General features: G+C 34.2%; 7 protein-coding genes and 1 non-coding gene across 17 annotated transcripts; 4 read left to right on the top strand and 4 right to left on the bottom strand.

Annotated features, from left to right (window-relative positions):
- The first annotated feature begins 76 nt into the window (after window positions 1-76).
- LOC127254094 (uncharacterized) lies at window positions 77-1,575 on the top strand. 3 transcript variants are annotated; one of them, XM_051278988.1, is made up of 8 exons: window positions 81-291; window positions 397-437; window positions 645-716; window positions 805-888; window positions 970-1,004; window positions 1,132-1,217; window positions 1,312-1,377; window positions 1,450-1,575. In XM_051278988.1, the coding sequence occupies exons 1-8, from the start codon at window positions 225-227 to the stop codon at window positions 1,479-1,481; spliced, it is 483 nt and encodes a 160-aa protein (XP_051134945.1). In that variant the 5' UTR covers window positions 81-224; the 3' UTR covers window positions 1,482-1,575. The 3 variants fall into 3 exon arrangements, with proteins under 3 accessions (XP_051134944.1, XP_051134943.1, XP_051134945.1); XM_051278987.1 differs by having other exon boundaries at window positions 77-291; window positions 1,132-1,377; XM_051278986.1 differs by having other exon boundaries at window positions 78-291; window positions 1,312-1,575.
- LOC127254093 (diacylglycerol O-acyltransferase 3) lies at window positions 772-3,099 on the bottom strand. 2 transcript variants are annotated; one of them, XM_051278985.1, is made up of 3 exons: window positions 2,686-3,099; window positions 1,771-2,412; window positions 772-1,532 (listed from the first exon to the last, which is right to left on the bottom strand). In XM_051278985.1, the coding sequence occupies exons 1-2, from the start codon at window positions 3,097-3,099 to the stop codon at window positions 1,771-1,773; spliced, it is 1,056 nt and encodes a 351-aa protein (XP_051134942.1). In that variant the 3' UTR covers window positions 772-1,532. The 2 variants fall into 2 exon arrangements, with proteins under 2 accessions (XP_051134942.1, XP_051134941.1); XM_051278984.1 differs by lacking the exon at window positions 772-1,532 and having other exon boundaries at window positions 1,595-2,412.
- Window positions 3,100-5,016: 1,917 nt separating this feature from the next.
- Window positions 5,017-6,839, bottom strand: LOC127254622 (ras-related protein RABA1f-like). The gene is made up of 2 exons (XM_051279835.1): window positions 6,409-6,839; window positions 5,017-5,564 (listed from the first exon to the last, which is right to left on the bottom strand). Exons 1-2 carry the CDS (start codon window positions 6,627-6,629, stop codon window positions 5,132-5,134), a joined length of 654 nt encoding a protein of 217 aa, XP_051135792.1. The 5' UTR covers window positions 6,630-6,839; the 3' UTR covers window positions 5,017-5,131.
- A 2,398-nt stretch (window positions 6,840-9,237) lies between these two features.
- Window positions 9,238-11,920, top strand: LOC127254233 (GDSL esterase/lipase At5g45960-like). The gene is made up of 5 exons (XM_051279232.1): window positions 9,238-9,628; window positions 9,716-9,846; window positions 11,045-11,269; window positions 11,371-11,632; window positions 11,718-11,920. The coding sequence occupies exons 1-5, from the start codon at window positions 9,289-9,291 to the stop codon at window positions 11,918-11,920; spliced, it is 1,161 nt and encodes a 386-aa protein (XP_051135189.1). The 5' UTR covers window positions 9,238-9,288.
- On the bottom strand, window positions 10,941-13,466 carry LOC127254235 (nudix hydrolase 15, mitochondrial-like). 4 transcript variants are annotated; one of them, XR_007839439.1, is made up of 5 exons: window positions 13,072-13,466; window positions 12,841-12,983; window positions 12,376-12,495; window positions 11,435-12,269; window positions 10,941-11,308 (listed from the first exon to the last, which is right to left on the bottom strand). XR_007839439.1 is itself a non-coding variant. In XM_051279238.1 (4 exons), the coding sequence occupies exons 1-4, from the start codon at window positions 13,301-13,303 to the stop codon at window positions 12,066-12,068; spliced, it is 699 nt and encodes a 232-aa protein (XP_051135195.1). In that variant the 5' UTR covers window positions 13,304-13,466; the 3' UTR covers window positions 10,941-12,065. The 4 variants fall into 4 exon arrangements, 1 of the variants encoding a protein (XP_051135195.1); XR_007839437.1 differs by having other exon boundaries at window positions 10,941-11,607; window positions 11,703-12,269; XR_007839438.1 differs by having other exon boundaries at window positions 10,941-11,571; window positions 11,703-12,269.
- A 78-nt stretch (window positions 13,467-13,544) lies between these two features.
- On the top strand, window positions 13,545-16,437 carry LOC127254234 (uncharacterized). Of its 4 annotated transcripts, XM_051279237.1 has the most exons (4): window positions 13,545-14,306; window positions 14,892-15,137; window positions 15,234-16,041; window positions 16,145-16,437. In XM_051279237.1, exons 2-4 carry the CDS (start codon window positions 15,027-15,029, stop codon window positions 16,165-16,167), a joined length of 942 nt encoding a protein of 313 aa, XP_051135194.1. In that variant the 5' UTR covers window positions 13,545-14,306; window positions 14,892-15,026; the 3' UTR covers window positions 16,168-16,437. The 4 variants fall into 4 exon arrangements, with proteins under 4 accessions (XP_051135194.1, XP_051135193.1, XP_051135192.1 ...); XM_051279236.1 differs by having other exon boundaries at window positions 13,546-14,306; window positions 14,892-16,041; window positions 16,151-16,437; XM_051279235.1 differs by having other exon boundaries at window positions 13,550-14,283; window positions 14,892-16,041.
- A 1,625-nt stretch (window positions 16,438-18,062) lies between these two features.
- TRNAI-UAU (transfer RNA isoleucine (anticodon UAU)) lies at window positions 18,063-18,136 on the bottom strand. Its single transcript has one exon. It is a non-coding gene; the product is annotated as a tRNA-Ile (tRNA).
- A 3,060-nt stretch (window positions 18,137-21,196) lies between these two features.
- Window positions 21,197-22,974, top strand: LOC127254432 (GDSL esterase/lipase At5g45910-like). Its single transcript, XM_051279523.1, has 5 exons — window positions 21,197-21,440; window positions 21,559-21,780; window positions 21,922-22,073; window positions 22,173-22,446; window positions 22,745-22,974. Exons 1-5 carry the CDS (start codon window positions 21,197-21,199, stop codon window positions 22,972-22,974), a joined length of 1,122 nt encoding a protein of 373 aa, XP_051135480.1.
- The last annotated feature ends 40 nt before the right edge of the window (window positions 22,975-23,014 follow it).

The raw sequence follows: 23,014 nt of genomic DNA, 5'->3' as shown, positions 1-23,014 counted from the left end.
TATATATATTCTCCAATCTCCGCGAGATTCATTCTCAGCTAGGGTTAGTGGGAGAAAAAGAAGGGAATCAGGTTCGGAAACTAAGCAGTAAACAATATGATCGAATCTACTTCTTTCTTCAATCTGGAATTGTCCATTTGTATATATGTATGTATGTATGTTATATATTGTCTGTGTCGATTGGAGAAAGGAGGAGAGGCTAGCACAAGGAAGAAGGGAGCATAATGGGAAGGGGGAAGTTCAAGGGGAAGCCTACTGGTCGGCGCCATTTCTCCACTCCAGAAGAGATGAGTATGCGTCTCCGATTGTTGAGATTGTTAGCTGCGTGTGTTTCGGAACTTTATCTGTTAAGTATAATTGTATATTATCGATATCTCTTTTCTACGTTTGATTCAGTTATTGGCGCTTCTGCATCTCGTCCTCGCACGTTCAAAAAGGTAATTGAAGCTGTTGCTATTTTCTAGCCGCTATACAGAAAACCGTACAACAAATGTACATAACTGCGCTTCTGAATTCGAATTTGAATTTTCATGTGTCTGTATCAATTGTTTATTGATCAGAATTCGGGATCTGTATATTAATGCAGATACAAGTCTCTCTGATTAGGTAATTTCTATTTCTGAATGTAAAATTTGTGTGATCAGCAACAAGCAGAGGTAGAAGAAGATGAGAGGTCCAGGGAAGAGCCTGAAGCGGAATCTGAGGATGAATCTCAAGTATGTTGCAATCAAGCATTTCACAGTTGGTAAATTTCAAAAGCATGGATACATAGATAAGCATTCTCTTTATCAATGGTATTGACAGAAGGCAAAAGGCCTTGAAGGCGTGATACAAATAGAGAATCCTAACTTCATGAAGCAAAAAAACTTGAAAGCATGCGATGCAGATGTAAGTTATTCCACATACTCAATACTTGTTGGAAGATGATTGCTGATCATTGACGTTGTTTTGTGCTGTTTTGTTTTTCAGGTAGAGAAAACAACTGAACTTTCAAGGCGGGAAAGGTTTGTGCTTCCTCTAGAATGATTTCTTTTACCTTGATTCCTTGTTCACTTTGAAATTTGCAACTATCGATCCATATGTTTTTATTGCTGTCTTTGGTGATCATTTTGGTTGAATTGTTCTTCTTAGGGAGGTGATAGAAAAGCAGAAGGCTCATGAGAGGTTCATGAGGCTGCAAGAACAAGGCAAGACTGATCAGGCCAGGAAAGATTTAGGTAATGGTTCGAATGTCCTTAATGTATTCCTATCTTTTACTTTAGGTTCAGGTTTTGGTATCAATCTCAATATCGAACTTGTCTCTATTTCCAGAACGCTTGGCCATTGTTCGACAGCAGAGAGCTGAAGCTGCTAAGAAGCGGCAAGAGGAGAAGGCCGGTATGTATGTAATCCTTTCGTTTATTTCCCACTCGACGTCCAGTGGTTCTCATTCAAGTATTCTTTATGCAGCCCGAATGCAGAAGCTGGAATCGCACAATTGAGGGAGCTCGAGCTCTCTTGCCTATAGTTGCATTAAAATGCTTGAATGTTTCCTGTATGTCATACTCAATCAATAATGGCAATGCTCTATTAATATGTCATTGCATTAAATACATAACAACCATAACTTGTGAATCAAATTCTTGCACCAGAAAACAGGTCAATTCCAAATTTCCAAGCCAACAGAAGCAGAATTCCAACCCAACCAAATTTCTTGTACTACTACTATATATATATATGTACATTTAGCATCTCAATATACTAATATGCACAGGAGCCAAAATCAGTTACCTAAGTGGCAACAGCAGCAAAGCCCAGGTGAGTGTGACTGTGATTCTGACCTTTCCCCTCCAAGAAATTTGCCACAATCATTTCCACATCTTCTATACCAACACCAATACACAATGAATTGGAATTGGAATTGGATGGAGCATTGTTCAAAACCTTAACATTAGGACCATCCCTGCACTTGCCCATGCACTTGCACCCTGACACTGCTCCTTCAATCCCCATAGCCTTCTGAAACTCCTCCAGCAGTAATGCCCCTCCTGATTTCTTGCACTTCCCTCCCATGCACACCTCTATTTTCGGATTCGGCTCCGGGAAAGTAGCAGATTGCAGGTTGGTAATGGCTGGAGAAGAACAACCAGGTTGCAGGGCAGGAGATGCTGCTTTTGATTCGATCATATTTGGCTGCTGTAAGGTACTTTTGTCCACCTGTTTTTGGTTCTTCATGTTGATGACCTCCCCGCATTCTTCGTCGCTGGAGGAAGATTCGGACGAAGAAGATGAGCCTGAAGACATTTCACAGTCCATTAATGGCCTGGAAGTAGCTGCCTTCAGCCTGGCCTTTTCTTCCTTGGCTTTCCGCTTCAGTTCTTTCTCTTGTGCTCTCAGCTTCTGTAGCATTTCCATTAGAACATCTGCTGCTTCCTGCAGTGAATCCAGTTTAAAGCAATGGAGGATGGATACTTTAGCAGAGTATTGATATCAATAATGAAGAACATTACAGGCTGAAGAATTGAAGGTATGCAGGAACTCTTTCATGATGATTAACTCAGTGAAAATCAATAATTCGACATCGAATTCAAAAGCAGCAGAAATTCATGAATAGACAAGAGAATTGGGAGGATCGGAAGGAGCAACAGAAAGTCATGATAGACAGATGGAATACGATAGATGATGATAGTGAATGATTTTGATTACCTTCATCGCATCACGCTCGACTTGATCGACCAAAACGCCATTGGAGTCCAATCCGAATCCTATCTGAGAGAAGGTGGATAGATCTCTGGACAGCTCCTTCAGCAATTTCAACTGCTTCTTCTTCTTCATCATTTTCTTCGGAGCTTTATTATCCTTCGTCGCCTCCTTCCCACTCATCGCCGCCGCCGCCGCAGCGGTGTCGGCTGCAGCAGGCGGCGACAATGAAGATCTACCATTCTTAGAATTGTAATACTGCATATGGCTTTGGTCGCAAAATCCAGACGACAGAATTCCGATGGACGGAGCCCTACGACTCACCGCAACGGCCGATTTGGACGACGGCGCAGCCGCGTAGTAGCACGTCGATGAAAACGGCAGCGGCTGCCCCAAAACCTTGGCGGCGGCGGAATCCATAACAACCGACCGAATTACAGCAACAAATGCAGAAAATTTTCGCTGAGAAGGCTGAAAAATATAACAATCTCAGCCCTCGGACGATGAATTCAATGAATTTGTATCGGATTCGAAGAACAATAAATTGCGTAGAAGGAAGCGCTATCGATTCGATCAAGGATTCCCTGATGCGATTGAAGGCGAAGAAGGAGGCTAGGCAGCCTTACGTAGAGTGGAGGATGGGTTTCCGGTCCACGTGGAGGATTCTGATTGGGCAAATAGGAACACGTGCTTGGGGTCTGCCGACTCGCGCCAAGGTTTGAATTTCCACACTTTATATGTGCCGACCACGATGATGCGTTGCCACGTCATATAATTTTCTAAACGTGGAGTGCCAGCTCAGCCTGTTGTGTTACACGTCATCGTTATATTTTCTAATATCGGAATGTGCTTAGAATATTCTTTGGAAGATATGTTATTATTTTATTATTATTATAAATATGTGTGGCTACGAGAGACATTAGGCAACTGTTGCAGCAAAATCCTTATATTATTAATTAATTACATGCACAAACCATGATGCAATATAATATACCAATTATATTCATTGTGAGTGTGTCTGTTTAATGTCTTAATTCGAAGTAGTTTTGTACGTGTGTTATGAAAATCAACATAAAAATTAATATTTTATATTTAATTATTAAATTTTTAAAAAATAATATATTAATATTATATATGTAGTGAAATTTATATTAAAAAAATTATTTGTATAAACATACATATTTCAAAATGGATATCATAATTTTAATACTTCATTAAATATATCAATAATTTTATGGAATACACCAAGTTTAATTAATATCGCTCAGTTATAAATTCAATACAGATAAGGTGATAATTGAAGTTTGAAGATCTATTACCATTTTTTTTAATACATTTAATTTTTTATAAAAATCAATATTATATATTTCATAAAATATTTTTATTTATATTATTAACACAATTTTTTTATACTTTATATTAAAAAAAAATAAATTCATTATATCTTCTTTAACTTATTCTTAATTAAATTAAAATTATATACTTTCCCATCTGAAAATTTTAATCTTACTTCTCTGTAAAAAAATATATATATATATATATAGTTAAATTTGTCATATAGAAGAAGTATATATAATTCATCGTGGACGTAAATTTCTTATCAACATGACTCTCTTCTACACACTATTGTTTATTTAAAATTTGGTTTAAATTATTTTACTATATCATTATTCATTATATATATTCTCTTATAAAATAGTATTATATTAATATTACCGTCGAATCAAAATATAAAATAATGTTGCATCGTAGCATTGCCATAAAATAATATTAAAAATGGCACAGTTGGGTTGAAAATGATCTTAACAAATCAATAATAGGACTAATTGAGATATTTTAGTATTTTAATTAAATTAATTATAAAAATATAATTGAACAAAAAATATTATATTGAAATATCAAAGGAATACATGGATTTTTAAAGTTTAAAAAATTTAGTATTTAATTTGATGTTTTTTTAGAGAAAAAATATTTTTGATATTATATTTTTAAAAATATATATTGGCAAATAAGTGAAAATTAATGGTGTAAACATAATGTTAGGTCCAAGTAAAATGTTAATGGTGGTTGCTTTCTTCATAGGCTGAAACTATACTTTCTACGTCAAATATGTAATCACATAATTTTTTGCAAGACTTCGATCCCATCTCACAGAAAATTGTTCTGAAACTTTTTACATGTAAAATGAACACACTATACATATACAATCTGTGATGTTTTTCTCAGCCATTCTTAACATATAAATAAATAAATAAATATATATATATATATCTCAATTAAAGAACAAACAATCAATCAATGAATTAAGTTTAGATTTCTGTGTTAGTATGTATAATCAAGCAAGAAATGAATAATGTACACACAAATTTCAACTCTGATTCATGAATAATAATAGTAATAATAACATGAATATGAATATGAACAGATAGAAGAAGATTATATTAGCTTTTTTCTAGCCAGAGCAGCAGCCTGTGTTCTTCACAGCTGATACATCATCTTTGCCTCCAATATTGATGGTTTGTCCCTTGGGCAGAGCCGACGGGTCGTCTCCGATGTCCAGCGCCTTGCGACTCACCACGTGGTAGATCTGCGTCAGCACTTCTGTGAACGCCTGATCGACATTCAGGGCTTCCAGCGCCGAGGTTTCCATGAAAAAAGTGCGCTCACGCTCTGCAAAAGCTTTCGCTTTGTCGGTTTGCACCGCCCTTAAATGGCGCAGGTCTGCCTTGTTCCCGACAAGCATGATCACGATGTTCATGTCCGTGTGCCCTCGAAGCTCCGACAGCCATCTTTCCACGTTCTCAAAGGTCACATTGCGCGTGACATCGTAGACGATTAGGGCCCCTACAGCTCCTCTGTAGTAGGCGCTTGTGATCGCCCGATACCTTAATTTAGTTGCAAAAAAGGTATTGAGTGAACATAGAAAAAAGTTCATGTTCTATTCAAGATGTCGAATAGCAAAAGTTAATTAATTTAGTAGCAGAAGTTATTGAGTTAACATAGCAAAAGTTCATGTTCTATTCAAGATGTCGAATAGCAAAAGTTCTATTGAGTTAACATAGAAAAAGTTCATGTTCTATTCAAGATGTCGAAGAGCAAAAGATTATTCCAAATTTTACGCAAAGTAGTTATCTAAAAAATTTTGATCACCAACTTCAAGTCTATTTAACGGATGTCATTCTAAAAGTTCTTTATATGGCCCTTGTAAACCATAGAGTTGAGTTTAGCATTTGCGGGTAAAAGAGCAATTGAACAAACATTGAATTCAATCTAACTCATACCATGTTCAAAAAAGCATTTTACTTTGAATTTCAATTCTATCAAGTAGTCCGAACTAAGTTCAATGATTTTGTTTGTAGCAAACAACTAGTTAACTTATCATAATCCAATACTCGAATCAAGATGTATCTTAAGAGTGCCATATGTAATTCATTCATCAATGATGATTAGAATCATTGAAAGACCAAAAACATATCTCACTATCATATCTTTTAGATGAATATTCAAAGGATTAATGAATTGAATGGATGAAAAGGGAACTATATGATCCCAATCAAAATCAATCGAACCTTTATAATTATCGCAATAAGAACCCTAGCATAGTGATTAAGATAAAGAAACACAATGCCTGTTATGTTATGTCAGATTACGAACAAAAAAAGCATCGGATCATTGCAATTAATTAATAAAAAAAGGAAATTACAAAGGGAATGAGTAGCGAGCGATTACCTCTCCTGGCCAGCCGTATCCCAAATCTGAGCCTTCACGATCTTATCGTCAACCTGAATAGATCGCGTGGCAAACTCCACGCCGATCGTGGATTTGGACTCCTGGCTGAACTCGTTTTTGGTGAACCGAGACAGAAGATTCGACTTTCCGACACCGGAATCACCTATCAGCACCACCTTGAATAGGTAATCGTAATCTTCATCGGCTCTGTAGGCTCCCATTTCTCGATCTGCTCTGCGCTCGATCCTTTTCCCCCAAAATTTTGTTCCTTATTTATTGGATCAGAAATACGATCGCAGATTACTGCAATGGCTGTCGTCGCTCATCAGCCTCCGTTGAAAATTTACGATGACAGCCAGCATCATCAATTCTCTGGCGCTTTGGTCGATCTTCCATCCGCAGATTTAGGGCAACCACTGACCAGCCATCCATTCGTGGATCACAATTTTCCCGCCATTGCGCCGCCCTCACTCTCCCTGAAATTTAAATCTAATTATTCATATAAAATATGAAGTTACAAAAATGCCCCTCACGGTTTCTTTTCACGGACAAATACCCCGTCAGATTATTTAATGTCAGTATGGTACCCAAGTTAATGTCTGCCAAAACTATTTGTGAAGTCACGATCGCCAATTATTGGAAATGTATTTATTACTTAATTCTTTATATTTTTCATTTTCATTCCTTTTATATAATTTATTATTTTTAAAAATATATTTACACATTTCAAATTTTATAATTCATACATTTTATAATTTTAATAAAATTATTTTAATATTAATCTATAATTATTTTTAATAATATATTTTTTAATTATTTACTATTTATAATTTATTTAAATTTATGTATCTATAGTAAAGTAGATATATAATTTATCCGAGATAAAAGGGATTATTATTGCTATTATTTTCTTTTTCCTAAAACTATTATATTATTTGTCATTTTTATTTTATTTTTTGTATGTAACCATATATTTTTAATATTGCATTTATATTCATATCAAAATCTATTTTCTTGTTTATTCTTAAAAAAAAAAAAAAACTTCAAAATATCTAAAAACAATCCTAGTAATTTCAACGACATTTTTTTTTTCTTTTAAATGTAGAAACCTGCCATGTACTTTTTTGAACCATTGATAATTTTGTTGAATTATAAAATAATGCTAATTTAAATAATTAATTTGAGTTTTAATTTAAGTAGTACTTTAAATAGATATATTATGAAAGAAAATGCATTTTTATTAAAACTATGAGTTGAATAATAATAATAATATATTTTATTTAAAATAAAAAACAACAAATTAAAAAACTTGATGACTCTTAAACTTTATTCTTATAGCAACTAACCTTCCAATATATAATCTAGTTAAGATATAAAAACATATTTGTTTTCTTATTGGGTCGGTGTGATAAGTAAATCAAGTTCAACGGTGCATTTGCCAATTAGCTAATAGTTTTTAGCTGTTAGCTGGTTTGACTAAGTGATTCAATTAGCGGTTTGTATTAAAATGTTTGGTAAAATAATAGTTTGACATTAGCTATTTATATATAAAATATGACTATTAAAGACATTGATACGTTATTTTTTAAAATATTTAATTTTATTCATTTTGATTTGAAATTTATAAGAATTTTTGTTATTAATTATTGAAAATTATAAAATATTATAAAATATTTTTTTTTATTTTTATTATTTAGATTTGAGAAAATTATTTTTACTAAAAAAATAATAATTTTTATTGAAATTATGTAAAATATAAAATAATAAATCTTTCGTATATATATTTTTATTATGTTAATTATTATTTTAATATATATAATAAAATTAATAACTTTTGTTTTTTCTATTTGATTTAGTTTTAAAAATTTATATATTTTATAAATAAAATAATTTATATGTAATAATTAATAATAATTATTATTTTAAATTTACAAAAATAAAAATATAATTTAATAAATTAAATATATTAAAAATAATTAATAAATATTGTTATAAAAATATATTTATATGTATAAAATAAATAATTAAGTTTTAAAGGTAAATAAGAAATAACCAAAATTAAAATGAAAAAACTCTTTCAAAAAGTTGGGCATATGGGTTTTTCAGAAATTAGCTTTTTGCGTCCAAAAAACTCTTTTAAAAAACTAATTTACCAAACATTTGACTGATCAAACAGCTAAAAGCTGTTCAATAAACTAAAAAGTCTTCAACACGTTGTTTCCAAACACCCTCCAAAATATGCGGAGGTTTCATTGGCTAGTTTGTCACACAAGACTTATCTAGGATTTATTTTGTTGTTGATAAAAATTTATTTAAAATTAAATATTGATTTGAATTTTTATGTAAATAGTATTTTATAATGATACTTCATCCGTCTCAATACAATAGTCATATTTATTATTTTTGTCTGTCCTAAAATAATAGTCTTATTTTCATAAATAACCACCGTTATTTTTTTATTATTATTAGACAATATACACTCACAATATTATATGGTAAGATCAATTATAATATATGATATAGTATGTATTAGCTATGTGCTAATTAATAAAAATCTAAAGGCAGCTCTAATTTTATTGTTATCAAGTACACAGGTGTTAAAATAATACGTAAATATTGAAGGAGACAAGACCAACTGCAAATAATGTTACCCTATCATTTTATAATCATATTTACAGTGACGAACTATTAAATATTTCTAATATAGATAGAAAGAAATACCACACACGTGGCGGATTTCTACTGGTCGTCGTTTGCCTAGTGATTGAAGGGGGGTCCGCCGGGGGCGTGGATAGGGCGGCGTGTGCAGCGTGCCCAAACCCATTCCTTATATTCATTCATTTTCGCTCCTTGCGGTTTCCTTGAGCCATTGTTGAAATCATGGCGGTGCTTAATCTCTCGGCAGCAATCGCCTGCTCTGATCGGAGGATTCCTAATTTCTGCGCTCCGCCGCGGTGTTTCGTGTTTCCGATGGTTCATTTTGCTGTTTTTGTTGTTGTTCTTCACGCATTGTGCTGCTTCTCCGGCGGCGGAGCTGCGAGGCCGTTCAACAATTCGATTTCGGCGATTTTGGTCTTTGGCGACTCAACGGTTGATTCAGGCAACAATAATTATGTGGAGACGGTGTTCAGAAGCAATTATCCTCCCTACGGTAGAAGCTTCGCGAACGGCGTTCCGACGGGAAGGTTTTCCGATGGTCGCCTAGTGACGGATTTCATCGGCAAGTTTATTTCCTGTATCTTCCAGTTTAGGTATTTTTTATTGTTTAATTAATTGATGATTAATGTGTGTTCGCATGGCAGAGCAGCTTCGTATACAGGAATCAAAGAGTACGTGCCGCCGTATTTGAATCCGCGGCTGAGCACGGGGGAGCTGATGACCGGAGTTAGTTTTGCCTCCGCCGGCTCTGGATTTGATCCTCTCACCGCTCAATTGAGCGTAAACTCTATTCATCTCCTTCTTCTTTTATTATTATTATTATTATTATTATTATTGGAAATTTGATAACACATATGGAATATGATATGGACATCACACACACATTAAAAAATATATATTTATATATGTGTGGGCATTTATGGTATGCCGAATATTATAGGTATATGAACACTAAAGATATTATATTCCAAATTACAATTTGTATATTAAAATTGTATTGAGCATCAATGTGCGATTATAATAATTTACATTCTTAATTATGATATCATGTACGAAGTGATATAAATTTGAGAAAAAAAGTAAAATTTAAGTCATGAATATTATTATGATGAGTAGGATTTATTCTCTCTCTCCATATATGTTTATAGTTCAATAAGATTACATTCGATATTTTATATATATATATATATATAGAAAAATCATTTAACAATAAGTTTAATTACTTCAAATACATTTACCGTTTCTTCTCCCGGTGTACATCTATATAAGGTTGTGTTGTGGTAAAATATTTATTTACCCAGTGCGTACTTTCGAGTCGCTGCCGCGAATTTCCACCTCATAAAAAAAAGAAAAAAAAAGAAAAATGATATTGTTGATGAAATTTTGAAAGATTTTGCTTGGTTGTTATTTTATCAATATATATATATATATATTAAAAATCGTTCTTGAAATCATGAAACAACAAACCTAAATAGTAAAATAATAATAATAATAATACCACAGTGTGAACATTATAAATATTAAATAGAGTAACATTTAAATTATCAGTTTTTCAGTATAATAATATATGTTAAATTATATATATACACACTGTTTTTATTTTCCAAAACAAATCAATACATTTCCCTAGTTTAAAAAGATATGTATCATTGTTTACTCTACAAATTATATAGATTCATCATATGTATATATTTGTACTGTATGTCAGTGTTTGTGAAGTAGCATAATCACTTTAATTCGACAGCAATAAATTCTCGATACATACAAGAATAAATTTTGGTCCACTAATTTGGTAGGTGCTTTTAATTCCAATAATTATGCGTAGTTGATGCATACACGTCTAGTGGTCAAGATCCTATAACTATCAGTACATATTTAGCAGTATTCAATTCAATTTTATCCATTATATTTTTAATAATCACAGATATGTACAATAATGCATGTAACGTGTTAGTGTTCGAAACATGCATGCATGCAGAACGTGATTCCTATAGAAAAACAAGTCGAATATTTCAAAGAGTACAAACAAAAGGTGGCAGCCGCCGTGGGCAAAAAAAGAGCCCAAGCTCACATCAACAAGGCAGTCTTTGTCGTCAGCGCCGGCACCAATGACTTAGTCTTCGGCTACCCGGTCCGTCGCCAAACCTACAACGTCGCCGCCTACCTCAACTTCTTGCTGCAAAACACGCGCCGCCTCATTCAGGTACCCGCCCAAAATTCTTCTATAATTGCTACAAATAAACTGCGAAAATTCATAAAATTTTCGAATATGAGAATAGAAAAATCTTATGCTCGAATTTGCAGGAGTTGAGCGACGAGGGAGCCCGGTTTATAGCAGTGGTAAGCCTGCCGCCGATCGGCTGCTTACCCCTCGTAATAACGTTTACCAACATCGACTTCTTAGGCAACCGGCATTGCAATGGAGCTCTTTCCACCATTGCCACGGATTACAATCTCAAGCTTCGGAACATGTTGGCATCTCTGCAAAACGCCGCTGCATCTGTACTGATATACGCAGATATATACACATCGCTCAATGACCTAATCCAACAAGCCTCCCGGTTCGGTAAGTTCAATCGATTCATATTGATAAAGATAAAAAAGATCAGACATTCAATGCGATTCAACATACAAACCTGTTAATCTGGCAGGGTTTGATTCCGCAAACGCTGGTTGCTGTGGGACTGGATTGGTCGAAGCATCCATACTGTGTAATCCGGTAACGCCTGTCTGTCTTAATCCCTCAAAGTATGTGTTCTTCGACTCTGTGCACCCGACACAAGAAACCTACAAGCACCTGTTTGACTCCCTGCGCCCAACCATCGACAATGCCATCAAGAAGTATCACCTCTAACATGTTTAGACGATCAAAACCTCAATCCCTCGATTCAAGTAACATTTATAGCCGTGATAAATTTAAGATGAATTGCATGAGTTCTGGACAGAAATCGCGTCCCCTTGCAACATATTACATATCTTCTTCTCATATAGTAAAAATTTCATCGCGCACGTCGACTCCAGAACTCAGGGAAGCATTCCTCGAAAGCAGGGGATCGTTGGTACACAACGGAAGCAGCCTTGATTAAAATCGCGGCAGTGAGAGCCCATATGATGTAAGAAGTATTCTCGGCTTGATGATCGAAGAAATGCAGCAGGTATTTATATCCCATCCATTCCCGCTCCTCCTGTCGCCTGTTCTCATCCTAAACAAGTCCATGAATATCACCACATACATCCACACATTATATACATATATATATATATATCTCAATGCTTGTAGAAATCGAAAAGATACCAAATGGAACCTACTTTGAGAAACATTTCTAGAGGAGCATCGAAGATTGATTCAACCTCATCGGCGTTTATGATTGGTTTGAAAGCCTTCCTGTCAAAAAGGATTCCTACTACCGGAACCACCGTAATGTTTCTCTGCAGAGAATTCCAAGACTTTAGATATCAAATAGCTAAGATTAATCAAATCTTGAACATTTGATTTCCCGAATTCTCTCTATTCCAACACTGATGCAATAGGCAATGCTAAAATCTTCAGCTGTTAAACTAGTTTTTCAGACAATTTTGGTTTGAGACTTGTGGTGTTGAATCACTGAGGGACACAGATGATGAAGCAGAGCAGAGCAGAGTAGAGATGCATAAGATTAGTTGGATATTGAAGCTACCAAATGTAACAATTGTGCATTTGTTTTGAGGATTAATGGAACAGATTGAGCAGAATTGGAGTGAAGAAGATATTCAAGAGATTCATACGCCGATTACCTTAGTGTGGAAGGGTTCGAGGACAGTGACAACCTCAACAATGGTGGAGTCCAATCCGATTTCTTCCTTAGCCTCTCTTAGAGCGGTCTCAACGTCACTGGCATCACCGTCGTCTCTTTTTCCTCCCGGCAACGCAACTTCTCCTGAAAGAGTGTTCAATCCCGACACCTCTGAAATCACCAAATCAATGGAGTTCAACTCATCACAAGCAGAACAAACACGACGCCCTACCGGAATGAGAGGAAAGAGTGGAGGATCGTTTAGTGAGAATTACGCGAAGATCGCCGTTCTCATCTTCGAACAAACAGATCAAAACCGCAGCTCTGCTTGTCTTGACATCTTTAGATTCAATGCCGTCTTCCACCGAATCCGAACCCGAACCGTAATTAGGCCTATAATGTCTCAGTAGCTGCGCTAATTTGACGAGGTTCTCCGATCTTCCACAGCCGCCGCCGGCATCCATGGTAATTAGGGTTTAGATTTGGGGAAGAAGACGATACCCACCTGTAAGATCGTTGTTTATTAATTATTTGTTTTTTTCCAAAGAAGCGGACGCATCCAACGGTGTAGATGCATTTGGTGCTGGAGTCCAGAAGCGTTCTAAAAGCATCGATCTTTTGGAACTGAAAATTGTGCACGTGAATAACATCATCTGGTAAATTAGGTATAGTTCAAATATCTTCTTTTTAGACAGAGAACATAGAATAAGCAAAAGAAATCACAGAGTTGGGCCATAATATGCGCAGAAGGACCGTTTGTGAATGAATTTCCCAACAGTCTTGAAAGGGCCTTTGGGAAAAGAGGGTTTTTTTTTGGACCAAAAGCTGGGGATGGAATCATTGAACCAATTTTTAAGTTTTAATCATTCAAAGTGGGGAGCTTTAGACAGAAATCGACTGTTCTTCATTTCTTGTGTGCAGGGCAAAGAGGGATTGATGATGATGGAGAACGCACGTGAGGGGAGGAGGGAGGGTTCAATTCCATAGCTTTCGTGTGCACATAAAGTGTTCGACCAAAGTTCTAAGAGAGAAAAAAAAGAAAGACAGGAAGAAAAGCTATCATCAGGGAGAGTGGTGATTGGGTTCCCACTCAAATTTCTTTTTTTATCTTTTGCAGCTGTCATTTTAATTTGCAAATGTGGCAACAGTAAAATCCCTTTTCTTTTTAAACTCTTGTTTAAAATTGTAGCATGATTTTCTTCCTTCATACCAAAGTTTTACTCATGGCCCATACATTGCCTGTGATCCCATATTCCCATTAGCTTTTGATGTCTGAAGGTTAAAATGAATATTAACTGAGAGAATGATAGTATGCAGAAAGGAGAAAGGAGGAAGAGCAGTCATTCTGGAAGTTGTTATGTGCTGTGGCCAAGGGGTCCCATCGAAGAAGATGACCTTTCCCTTTCTGTATCTGCTGCATCTTGGAGAGGAGGGGTCCAATGGGGTAAATTCAATACTCCATAACTGGTAAATTACTTGAGGATAATATTGAGCAAATGATTGTCCTTGTTCCATTACTGTGTTAGTAATTAATGATCAGTTAAGGGGGTGATGATGTAAGGTATGAAAGGTTCAGGAAATCTGGTGATGGCTGTTTTCTTGATTTAATTAATTATGGAGGTTGAGGATTCATTGATGTAGAAAGTGAAAAAAATGTGTGAATCCCAAAACATTATGAGGGTGGGGGTGGGGGGGGGGGGGGGTTAGTACAGAGGACACAGTACATGACATGATTCAGGCAAGAGTGGGAAGGGGAGACAGTGCTGATGTTTTACAACAGTGTTAACATGGATGCATCAATATGTTTTTGCAAGTACTGTTTTTGTTTGTGTTTCTGTGAATTCAGACAGTTCTTTCCTATTCACATGGTTTTCTTGTAATTTTTTTTAACCAATTCACATTTATGTATACAATCAGTATGCAGCAAATTTCTCATGCATTATGCTGTCTATATGTCATAAAAAAAAATGTGGGAATATGATTGAATTTTGTGGAGTGTTAATTTAATTGCAGATACATCTCTAAATCAATTTTATTGGCCTTTTTTTTGAGGTGACATTTTCGAGGGCCCCAAAAGGACATTATTACCAAAAGCCGTTGAAGAAGCTATAAAGATACGTACCAAATGAAAAGCTGGAAGAGAAGAAGCAGAACAAGAACAACAAGAAGAAGATTACCAGACTTGCAATGTATCCTCTCAGCAGATATCTTCAACTACACAGCCTTGAAGGCGACAGATTCAGCGGAGGAGATGTTGACAGCGGCTGCATGAGTAAAGACGACACGTTCCTCGGTCAGGTCTACCCGACACAATATTTTAGCGACGACGCCTCCCACAATGCGGTATGGGCGAATTCTCTATCTAAGATGAATTATGAGAGGCTTTTGCCGCAGGGTTTGATCAATTTGTCGTCGTCGTTGTCATCGCCACCTCGGACATCGGATTCGAGGAAGAGGAAGGTTGAGATGATCGAAGCCAATGGCGCCAGTAAAAAGGATAAGCACAGCAAAGTCTGCACTGCCAGAGGACCGAGGGACAGGCGTGTGAGGCTATCGCCAAAGACTGCGATTCAGTTCTATGACGTCCAGGATCGCCTTGGCTACGACCGCCCCAGCAAGGCCATCGATTGGCTGATTAAGGAAGCGAAAATTGCGATCGATGCGCTGGATGCGCAGCAGCAACCACCTATGGATCAATTCAAGATTGTCTCTGAATGCGGGATGATTGGGAAACAGGAGGATTTAGATTACGAAAATCACGTATCTACGTTCGAGCTTTTCATTGACAACAGTTCCAATCCGGCCGGGAACATATCCAAAACTGGCTTGGAAGAAGCCATACTTAACCCTGGTTACCAACAGGGGCTTATCTCTGGCTTAGCCACAAGTTCACAGATACTGGATACAACTTGGGAAGTGGCTAGATTGCAGAGACTTCTGACGGTCGATGACGACGCAAGAGTCGAAGGGCCGGAGATCGAATATTCTTCTCTCAACCCGCCGCCGCCGAGATTCTTTTCCGGCAACAGCCAGGCGTTCTGTCAATCCGGCATCATCAACTGCTCTCCACTTGGTATCAGTTTTCCAGGATTTAATTTGTCTGATGAATTATCAAATGTTGCTACTGCAGCTGCATTACTGCAAGAAGGTGCTAAAGAGAAGACAGATTTGAACAAGAAATCTTCCTTTCTGCAATACCAAGGTATTCTTACATGTTCGATTAATTGTTAGTATTATTATTTGAAAAGAAAAAATATCGAATAATAAATTTGAATCTTTTTTGTTTCTTGAATTTGGTTTGGAAGTTTCAGGAGGGATTTCTGGATGATGAGATTAGCTAGGGAGAAGCAGAGCAGAGGAATTGCAATTACATTTCCTAATGTATAATCCATTTTATTTTATTCTAAGCATATTAATTATGAATTGTATTTTGTTTTGTTTTGTTTGGTGGTGTTGTATTCTAAATTTAATTAGGTTTGATTGATCTAAATTATTAACACTTTGATTTGTTTGATGACCGAGTGCATGCTTGTCTCTTAACTATGTACCAAAGAACCTCTCTGGCATTTGTTCAAGTGTGTGTATGCAATAATTAATTGACTTAGCTACCTTCTTTTTATTTTATTTTATTTATTATGCAATGTTCACAATTTTATATAAAAAAATACATTAGTTTGTTTTGTTTTGTTTTAATTTTGATTCGAAACTCAAACCAAATACATTCCATAATTTTACCTTAAAAACTATAACCATTAATCAATACCTAAAAATACTAAAAAAAAACGAAAGATTGAATTATTGATTTTTGTAGATATATTATATATTGTAAATATTGTATGAATGTGTGTGTATATATTACTCTATAATTTTTTGTTATATACATGGTCATTTAATATTTAAGTGGTCATTATTATTATTATTGGTATGCATGTTTTAAAGAAATAAATTTGCATAGCCCACAAAGCAATCACCCTTTAATTAAGTAACCTGAATAAAGCCTAAAGGTAGTCAGTCAAAAAAGAAGCAGTGTGATTCGTGGGCATAATTAATTTTGGACATCATATTGTTTTTAACCTCTCTCTGTCTCTCTCTCTGTCTCTCTCTCTCTCTCTCTCTCTATATATATATATATATAGCACCCATGCATGCATAAAAGGTTGTTTTTATTTATTAATTATTTTTTTGCATGAAACTTTTGAAGGAGTAATTAAAAAGCCAATCTTGGGGCCTCAATAATAATTGTTACTACAAAAACAGTGCACATTTCATTTTTGAAATTATATATATTTAGTTATGTATATGTACTTTGTTAATTATTATGGGGCAAAAAAATCATCTATAATGAAGGTGATCATGGATGTTGTTAACTAATAAAAGGTATGCTGAATTATACTATATATATCAAAGTGTTTTGAATTTTGGTGTTTTTTAAGTGAAAATAATTATTGATTTTTATTTTTATTTTTAAATGAAGAATATTACAGATTGCAAATTAATATTTCATGGGCATGGGGTGGAATTGAAATGGTTGGTGAGTACTTGTCATGGGCTCACTATATAATTATTTTTCCTTTTTAATGAATCATTTAATTTAATTTGAAGCCTCTATGATAAGGTAAGATAAGATATAATGATTATGAAAGTGGAACTGGTGGCCAAAGGAAATTAGGCAAAGAAGTGTGTTTTTTAATACTTTATATATATATATAAATAAATAAATATGTATATATTTACCCCACACACATATTTTACAATAAATAAAATCATAACTTCCAATCTCAACTCAACTGTTTTAATAGCTTGAGGAAGAAGAGATGCATGTATATATGATCATGATACATGCAATTATTGGTTCCATTTATTATATTTTGTTGCACAGGTTTGGGCCTCAATTACTACTTTATTTAATTTAATTTGGTTATCCTAAGGAAAGGCCATCATTACTATTATCCATTCACTAATCACATTATTATTATTATTATTATTATTATTATTATTAAATTTTAGCATCATAATATTGACCATATTGAATATATAATATAATGCATTGGGACGATGTAATTGGTTGAATGTTTATATATTTATACCTCCTGAGTGATTTGTAATGTAAAAAAATTTAAAAATATACTTATTTTGTTTTGCAAAATATGAATTCTTAAAAAAAAAAAAAAAAAAAAAAAAAAAATAGTGAAAAGACAATTTAAATAAGTACTAAAAAATCTATGGTCCCGGCGGGGCTCGAACCCGCGACCTTCGGCTCATAAGACCAACGCTCTAACCAACTGAGCTACGGGACCAATATGTTAATTATTGTATAAAAAATAATTTTTTACATTTACAAAAGTATGGTTTTTCATTTTTTATTTTTGTGGTAAACTATATATATATATATATATATATAACTGCTGTATTTTGTATATAAAAATAAGTATTTTAAATAAAAGTATTAACTAGTAAAAAATAGATTTAATAGAAAAACATGAATTAATAAATTTAGGATAGTAATTATAATCCTTAATTGTCTACTAAATATTAGTAGTATGATGATCCTTATCCTAAACTACATTTTTTTGCTGCTGCTGATGACGAAGACGATGATAGTGATGATGCAAAGTAGCTAATAAAGGTAATTATTATTAATTAATTAATTTATACAAGTAAGATGAGATGAGATGAGATGGATATGCTGGTTCTCATGCAATACACCTCTTAACCTCATCTTCTAAATTCCCACTGTCCAATCATTTCCCCTTCTCCCAATCAGCATCTATTCAGAAAGATACTAAATCAGTATGAATCATATTGCTGATGCTGCCATTAATCTTCTTTTCAACTGTATGTATCTTTATATATATATATATATATATAGAGAGAGAGAGAGAGAGAGAGAGAGAGAGTTAGGGTTAGGTACTACTAATCTGTTCATTATTGCATGTAGAATTAATGATGAGTAGCTTCAAATTTTGGACATGGCTAATGGTTTGGCTCATCCTGCTTGGGAGTTTGCCCGGGATCGTCGCGGTGGCAGCTGCTGGCCCTTCTGTCCGGACAATAAGTTCGGGAAGACAACAATTCGGGAGGAAAAAGATGGGCCAACAACGGTGGCCGGCTAGAAAGAGCCCCGGGGGGCCGGATCCACACCATCACTAATTAATTAGCTCGATCAATCTTTGATGATAATATATAGTAGTATAAGATATTATTGTTAGGGCCATGATCCATCTCTTCGATTCGATTCTATTGGAATTTTCAGTGTAGAGATGTAATGATCAATTTGATATATTATCAATAAATTCTAGTTTGCAAGCTATTATCTTTAGTTGAAGTTTACCCCAAAGCGTATTCGAATAGTAAAAGCTGTAAATTTTCGCATTATCAAAATAATAATAGAAAAATAGTGCTTTTAAGTAATTTTGTAACTTTGAGATTAGTTGTAAGTCCAGTGTTTTTCATTGGAACTTACAGTATTATTATTTTTTATGAAATCCATGCAAAATTATTCTTTTTTTTATATATGTTTATTTTGATACGTAGAAGGCATAGTAAATATATTGTAAAATAAAATTACAATATCTTTGTAATTCTGGATGAAATTATAAATATGTATATTTTTTTAATCGAAAAAATGTTACATATATTTGAAAGTACAATAAATGACTATTATTAACGTAAAATATATTCAACATTATTCTGCCATTGATAACATGTGAATGTTTATATGGCACACAAATGCAACTTTCGGAGAGCGGCTGTGGTTCCCACGTCATAAAAAAAATAATAAATTACTTAAAAATGATTATATGCAGCCACTAATATATATATATATATATCGATGGCTAATTTATATTATAGTCTCAGTAAATTTATTAGATCGTCAGATTTAATTGTTTTTAAATTAATTGATAATTAATATGATTAATACTTATCAGTCTTTGGTAAGAAGTTGCTATTAGACTTACTACAAGTTTACATCACTTTCTTCTTTAATCTATATTTCTAATATATAAATTATATAATTAAATCAATATGGAAAAAAGAATTGAATTTACAGATTATTAGAACTATGGATCAATGATTTTTCTTAAGAACTAAACAATGGATTCTTAGAAAAATTAGGAACATATAGTTAGCCCGAAATTAAAAACAAGCAACTTTTCCAAATGTCTAGAAGTATATATATATACATATATACATGTATATTGTTAATGTTAAATGACTATCTTATCCAAAAGTATCGGATAGAAAACGTATTAAAAACTATATAATAAGTCATATTAACAATGTATTTTCCTAAACATGAGATAGTCGTTTAATATTTAATAAATAAAGAATCATGTGTCCCTTTTTCTTTATTACATATATGGGATTGGATTGGATTGGATTAAATCTTAAGCAAATAAATATCAAGAAACAAAATTCAAATAGGAAATAGAGACAACAATTTTAACACGTCAAATTTAAATATATGAAATATCACCCACCAAAAGAATACCATACTATATCAGAGATAGTTTTATACGTTGCAACTATAAAATGCAGCTAAAATCATAGTCTTAAAAGGCATGTAATTATGGCTGTGCTTATCAACATTCCATTTTTACAAACAAACCTTTTAATAAGAATTACATTTGGGTGTATTTCTTTTGATTTGATTTGGAAAATTTTGATATTAAAATAATGTATGATAGTATATTTGTGAAAAAAAAAATATTAATTTTTTTTTTTTTTTTAGAAACTCATAGTACAAATAATAGAAATATGAAGTTTGAGAGGTAAAACAGACTAGACTTTTACACACATATATACTATTTGACAGTATTTAACAACAAATATTTTTGAGAAAAAAATAAAATCACATCATATAAATAAATATTGATATAATGTTTTTTAAAAAGTTACATCATATTACCTAGAAACACACCCTTAATTATAAAACAAAATAATAAATGAAAAGTGATAAAATTATTTTATGTTGGCCTTTTTTTTCCTTGATTCTTCATTTTATTTTAATATAACCTTTAATCATTAAAGAAGCTTACTTATGTCTTAACATCTTTCTTGGCGGTTTTTTTCTAGACAATTATAGTTTTTTTCATCAATTCTTTTATAAAATATCATTACAAACATTGATTTATTTATTTATTTATTTTTACTATTTTTAAAATTTTCTAAATTTCTTATTTAAACGAAGTCATTGATATTATTTAATGGACACGCCATAACCAAATAACTGTAAGAAGAATCCAACATACATGTCATAATTGCTATACCCCTCTTCTAATTTACACTAGTATTTCGTCCATCTTTGTTTTTATTATTATCATTACTACAGCCATCTTATGATCAGCATTATGAAAATGATCATACTGCACTTGTCTGTCTTTCTTTTCATCACAGCCTCTTCGAATATTAATAATCCTCAAAAGATCAGCTGCTCGTACGACTCAATTTTCAGCTTTGGCGATTCATACGCTGACACCGGAAACTTCCGCCCCACCGGACCCCTTGCTTTCCCCATCCGAAACCACCCTTACGGCCAAACGTTCTTCCACCGCCCCACCGGAAGATGCTCCGATGGCCGCCTCATTGTTGACTTCATTGGTACATAATGCATACACATATATATATATATATATATATTAAGCATATGCCAAGAAAGTAGTCTACCATTTGAGTTACATTTCTTTTTTTAGTTTATAATTAAGTTTGGAAATTGCAGCTGAGGCATATGATTTGCCTTATTTACCTCCTTTTAGAGAAATTAATAAGGGCGCGAGAATCGAGCACGGAGTGAACTTTGCGGTCGCGGGTGCCACAGCTTTGGATGCAACATTCTTTTACGCTCGGGGCCTTGGGCTCGTCTTGTGGACGACCGATTCGTTGAGTGTTCAACTCGGATGGTTCAAGGAAGTCAAAGCTAACTTTTGCTCGAAGCAACAAGGTTATATATTTTTTTTTAAAAAAAAAAATAAAAATTGAATAATAAAAATATGTATTAAAATTCAAAAAAATAAACACAACCATACGTTAATGAATATACATTATTTATTTATTTATATAATGAACTAAGAATGTGAAGCAGATTGTGCAAAGTATTTTAAACGATCACTGTTCTTGGTGGGGGAGATCGGAGGCAACGACTACAACTACCCCTTTTTGGGCGGCGCCGCCACTATTCAACAGTTGACGGCGGTGGTGCCTCTTGTGGTTCACTCCATTGTTTCTGCTACCGCCGTGAGCTCTCTCTCTCTCTCTCGTCTGATCTGATCTGACATTTTAGGGTATATATATATATATATATATATGAAGTCTTAATTAATGAATATTGATCAGATGTTGATTGAGGAAGGGGCGGCGGAACTGGTGGTGCCGGGCAACTTGCCGATTGGATGCAGTACTGCGTATTTGACGGCTTTTGCGACGGCTAACCGGACTGCCTACGACGATTACGGCTGTCTTAAGGCCTACAATGGCTTTTCCGAGTACCATAATTTTCAGCTTCAACTTGCGTTGGGTGAATTGCGACGGAAATATCCCCAGGCCAAGATCAGCTACGCCGACTACTACGGCGCCGCCATGACATTCTACCGGAATCCGCTGCGCTACGGTGAGTACTCAGTCCCATATTATTTCCTTAAATTGAACTATTGACAAACAACACAAAATATATATTAATATAACAATTTACAATATATATATAACAATAATCCATATAACATATGTTACAATGAAACTTACCATATAAAATATATTCATACAATAAACCATATATTCATACAATATGTAATATATTACCCAAAATCATATGGTGTCTATATTCAAATCCAAATTTTTTTAAAAATACTTATGAATCCAAGGATGTGTCATGAACTCACCCGGCGAGGACATATTCGCAATGGATGCAGGATTCAAGAACGGCGCCTTGGTGGCTTGTTGTGGCGGGTTAGGGTTAGGGCCGTATAATTTCAATATTTTGATAAGATGTGGCGACCTAATATCAAATGTGTGTGCCGATCCATCAGCATCCGTGAGCTGGGACGGGATCCATCTCACAGAGGCAGCCTATCGTGTCATCGCTAAGGCTCTACTTCACGGGCCGTACATTTCCCCACCTCTCACTTGTGTCGCTTCTTGAAAAAACATCCGTGATCTTCACAATGATTTAATGATTTATA

The sequence above is a fragment of the Andrographis paniculata genome, unplaced genomic scaffold (genome assembly GCF_009805555.1).
Source record: "Andrographis paniculata isolate CXL003 unplaced genomic scaffold, ASM980555v1 Contig52END, whole genome shotgun sequence".
Classification (NCBI taxonomy): Eukaryota; Viridiplantae; Streptophyta; class Magnoliopsida; order Lamiales; family Acanthaceae; genus Andrographis; species Andrographis paniculata.
The sequence above is the reverse complement of the archived record's forward strand: the minus strand, read 5'-3'. Positions and strand labels throughout refer to the sequence as shown.

Bases quoted from the DNA above. Each gene is read 5' to 3' on its own strand.
- LOC127254094 (XM_051278986.1), top strand. From the start codon at position 225: ATGGGAAGGGGGAAGTTCAAGGGGAAGCCTACTGGTCGGCGCCATTTC. The intron at 889-969 runs GTAAGTTATTCC...TTTGTTTTTCAG, and splicing joins TGAAAGCATGCGATGCAGAT to GTAGAGAAAACAACTGAACT. The intron at 1,218-1,311 runs GTAATGGTTCGA...CTCTATTTCCAG, and splicing joins TCAGGCCAGGAAAGATTTAG to AACGCTTGGCCATTGTTCGA.
- LOC127254093 (XM_051278985.1), bottom strand. From the start codon at position 3,099: ATGGATTCCGCCGCCGCCAAGGTTTTGGGGCAGCCGCTGCCGTTTTCA. The intron at 2,413-2,685 runs GTAATCAAAATC...GATTCACTGCAG, and splicing joins TCGAGCGTGATGCGATGAAG to GAAGCAGCAGATGTTCTAAT.
- LOC127254622 (XM_051279835.1), bottom strand. From the start codon at position 6,629: ATGGGAGCCTACAGAGCCGATGAAGATTACGATTACCTATTCAAGGTG. The intron at 5,565-6,408 runs GTAATCGCTCGC...AACTAAATTAAG, and splicing joins GATACGGCTGGCCAGGAGAG to GTATCGGGCGATCACAAGCG.
- LOC127254233 (XM_051279232.1), top strand. From the start codon at position 9,289: ATGGCGGTGCTTAATCTCTCGGCAGCAATCGCCTGCTCTGATCGGAGG. The intron at 9,629-9,715 runs GCAAGTTTATTT...ATGGCAGAGCAG, and splicing joins CCTAGTGACGGATTTCATCG to CTTCGTATACAGGAATCAAA. The intron at 11,633-11,717 runs GTAAGTTCAATC...TTAATCTGGCAG, and splicing joins CCAACAAGCCTCCCGGTTCG to GGTTTGATTCCGCAAACGCT.
- LOC127254235 (XM_051279238.1), bottom strand. From the start codon at position 13,303: ATGGATGCCGGCGGCGGCTGTGGAAGATCGGAGAACCTCGTCAAATTA. The intron at 12,984-13,071 runs GTAGGGCGTCGT...ACACTCTTTCAG, and splicing joins CACTCTTTCCTCTCATTCCG to GAGAAGTTGCGTTGCCGGGA. The intron at 12,270-12,375 runs GTAGGTTCCATT...GGACTTGTTTAG, and splicing joins CTCTAGAAATGTTTCTCAAA to GATGAGAACAGGCGACAGGA.
- LOC127254234 (XM_051279235.1), top strand. From the start codon at position 15,027: ATGTATCCTCTCAGCAGATATCTTCAACTACACAGCCTTGAAGGCGAC. The intron at 16,042-16,144 runs GTATTCTTACAT...TTGGTTTGGAAG, and splicing joins TTCCTTTCTGCAATACCAAG to TTTCAGGAGGGATTTCTGGA.
- LOC127254432 (XM_051279523.1), top strand. From the start codon at position 21,197: ATGATCATACTGCACTTGTCTGTCTTTCTTTTCATCACAGCCTCTTCG. The intron at 21,441-21,558 runs GTACATAATGCA...TGGAAATTGCAG, and splicing joins CCTCATTGTTGACTTCATTG to CTGAGGCATATGATTTGCCT. The intron at 21,781-21,921 runs GTTATATATTTT...AATGTGAAGCAG, and splicing joins CTTTTGCTCGAAGCAACAAG to ATTGTGCAAAGTATTTTAAA.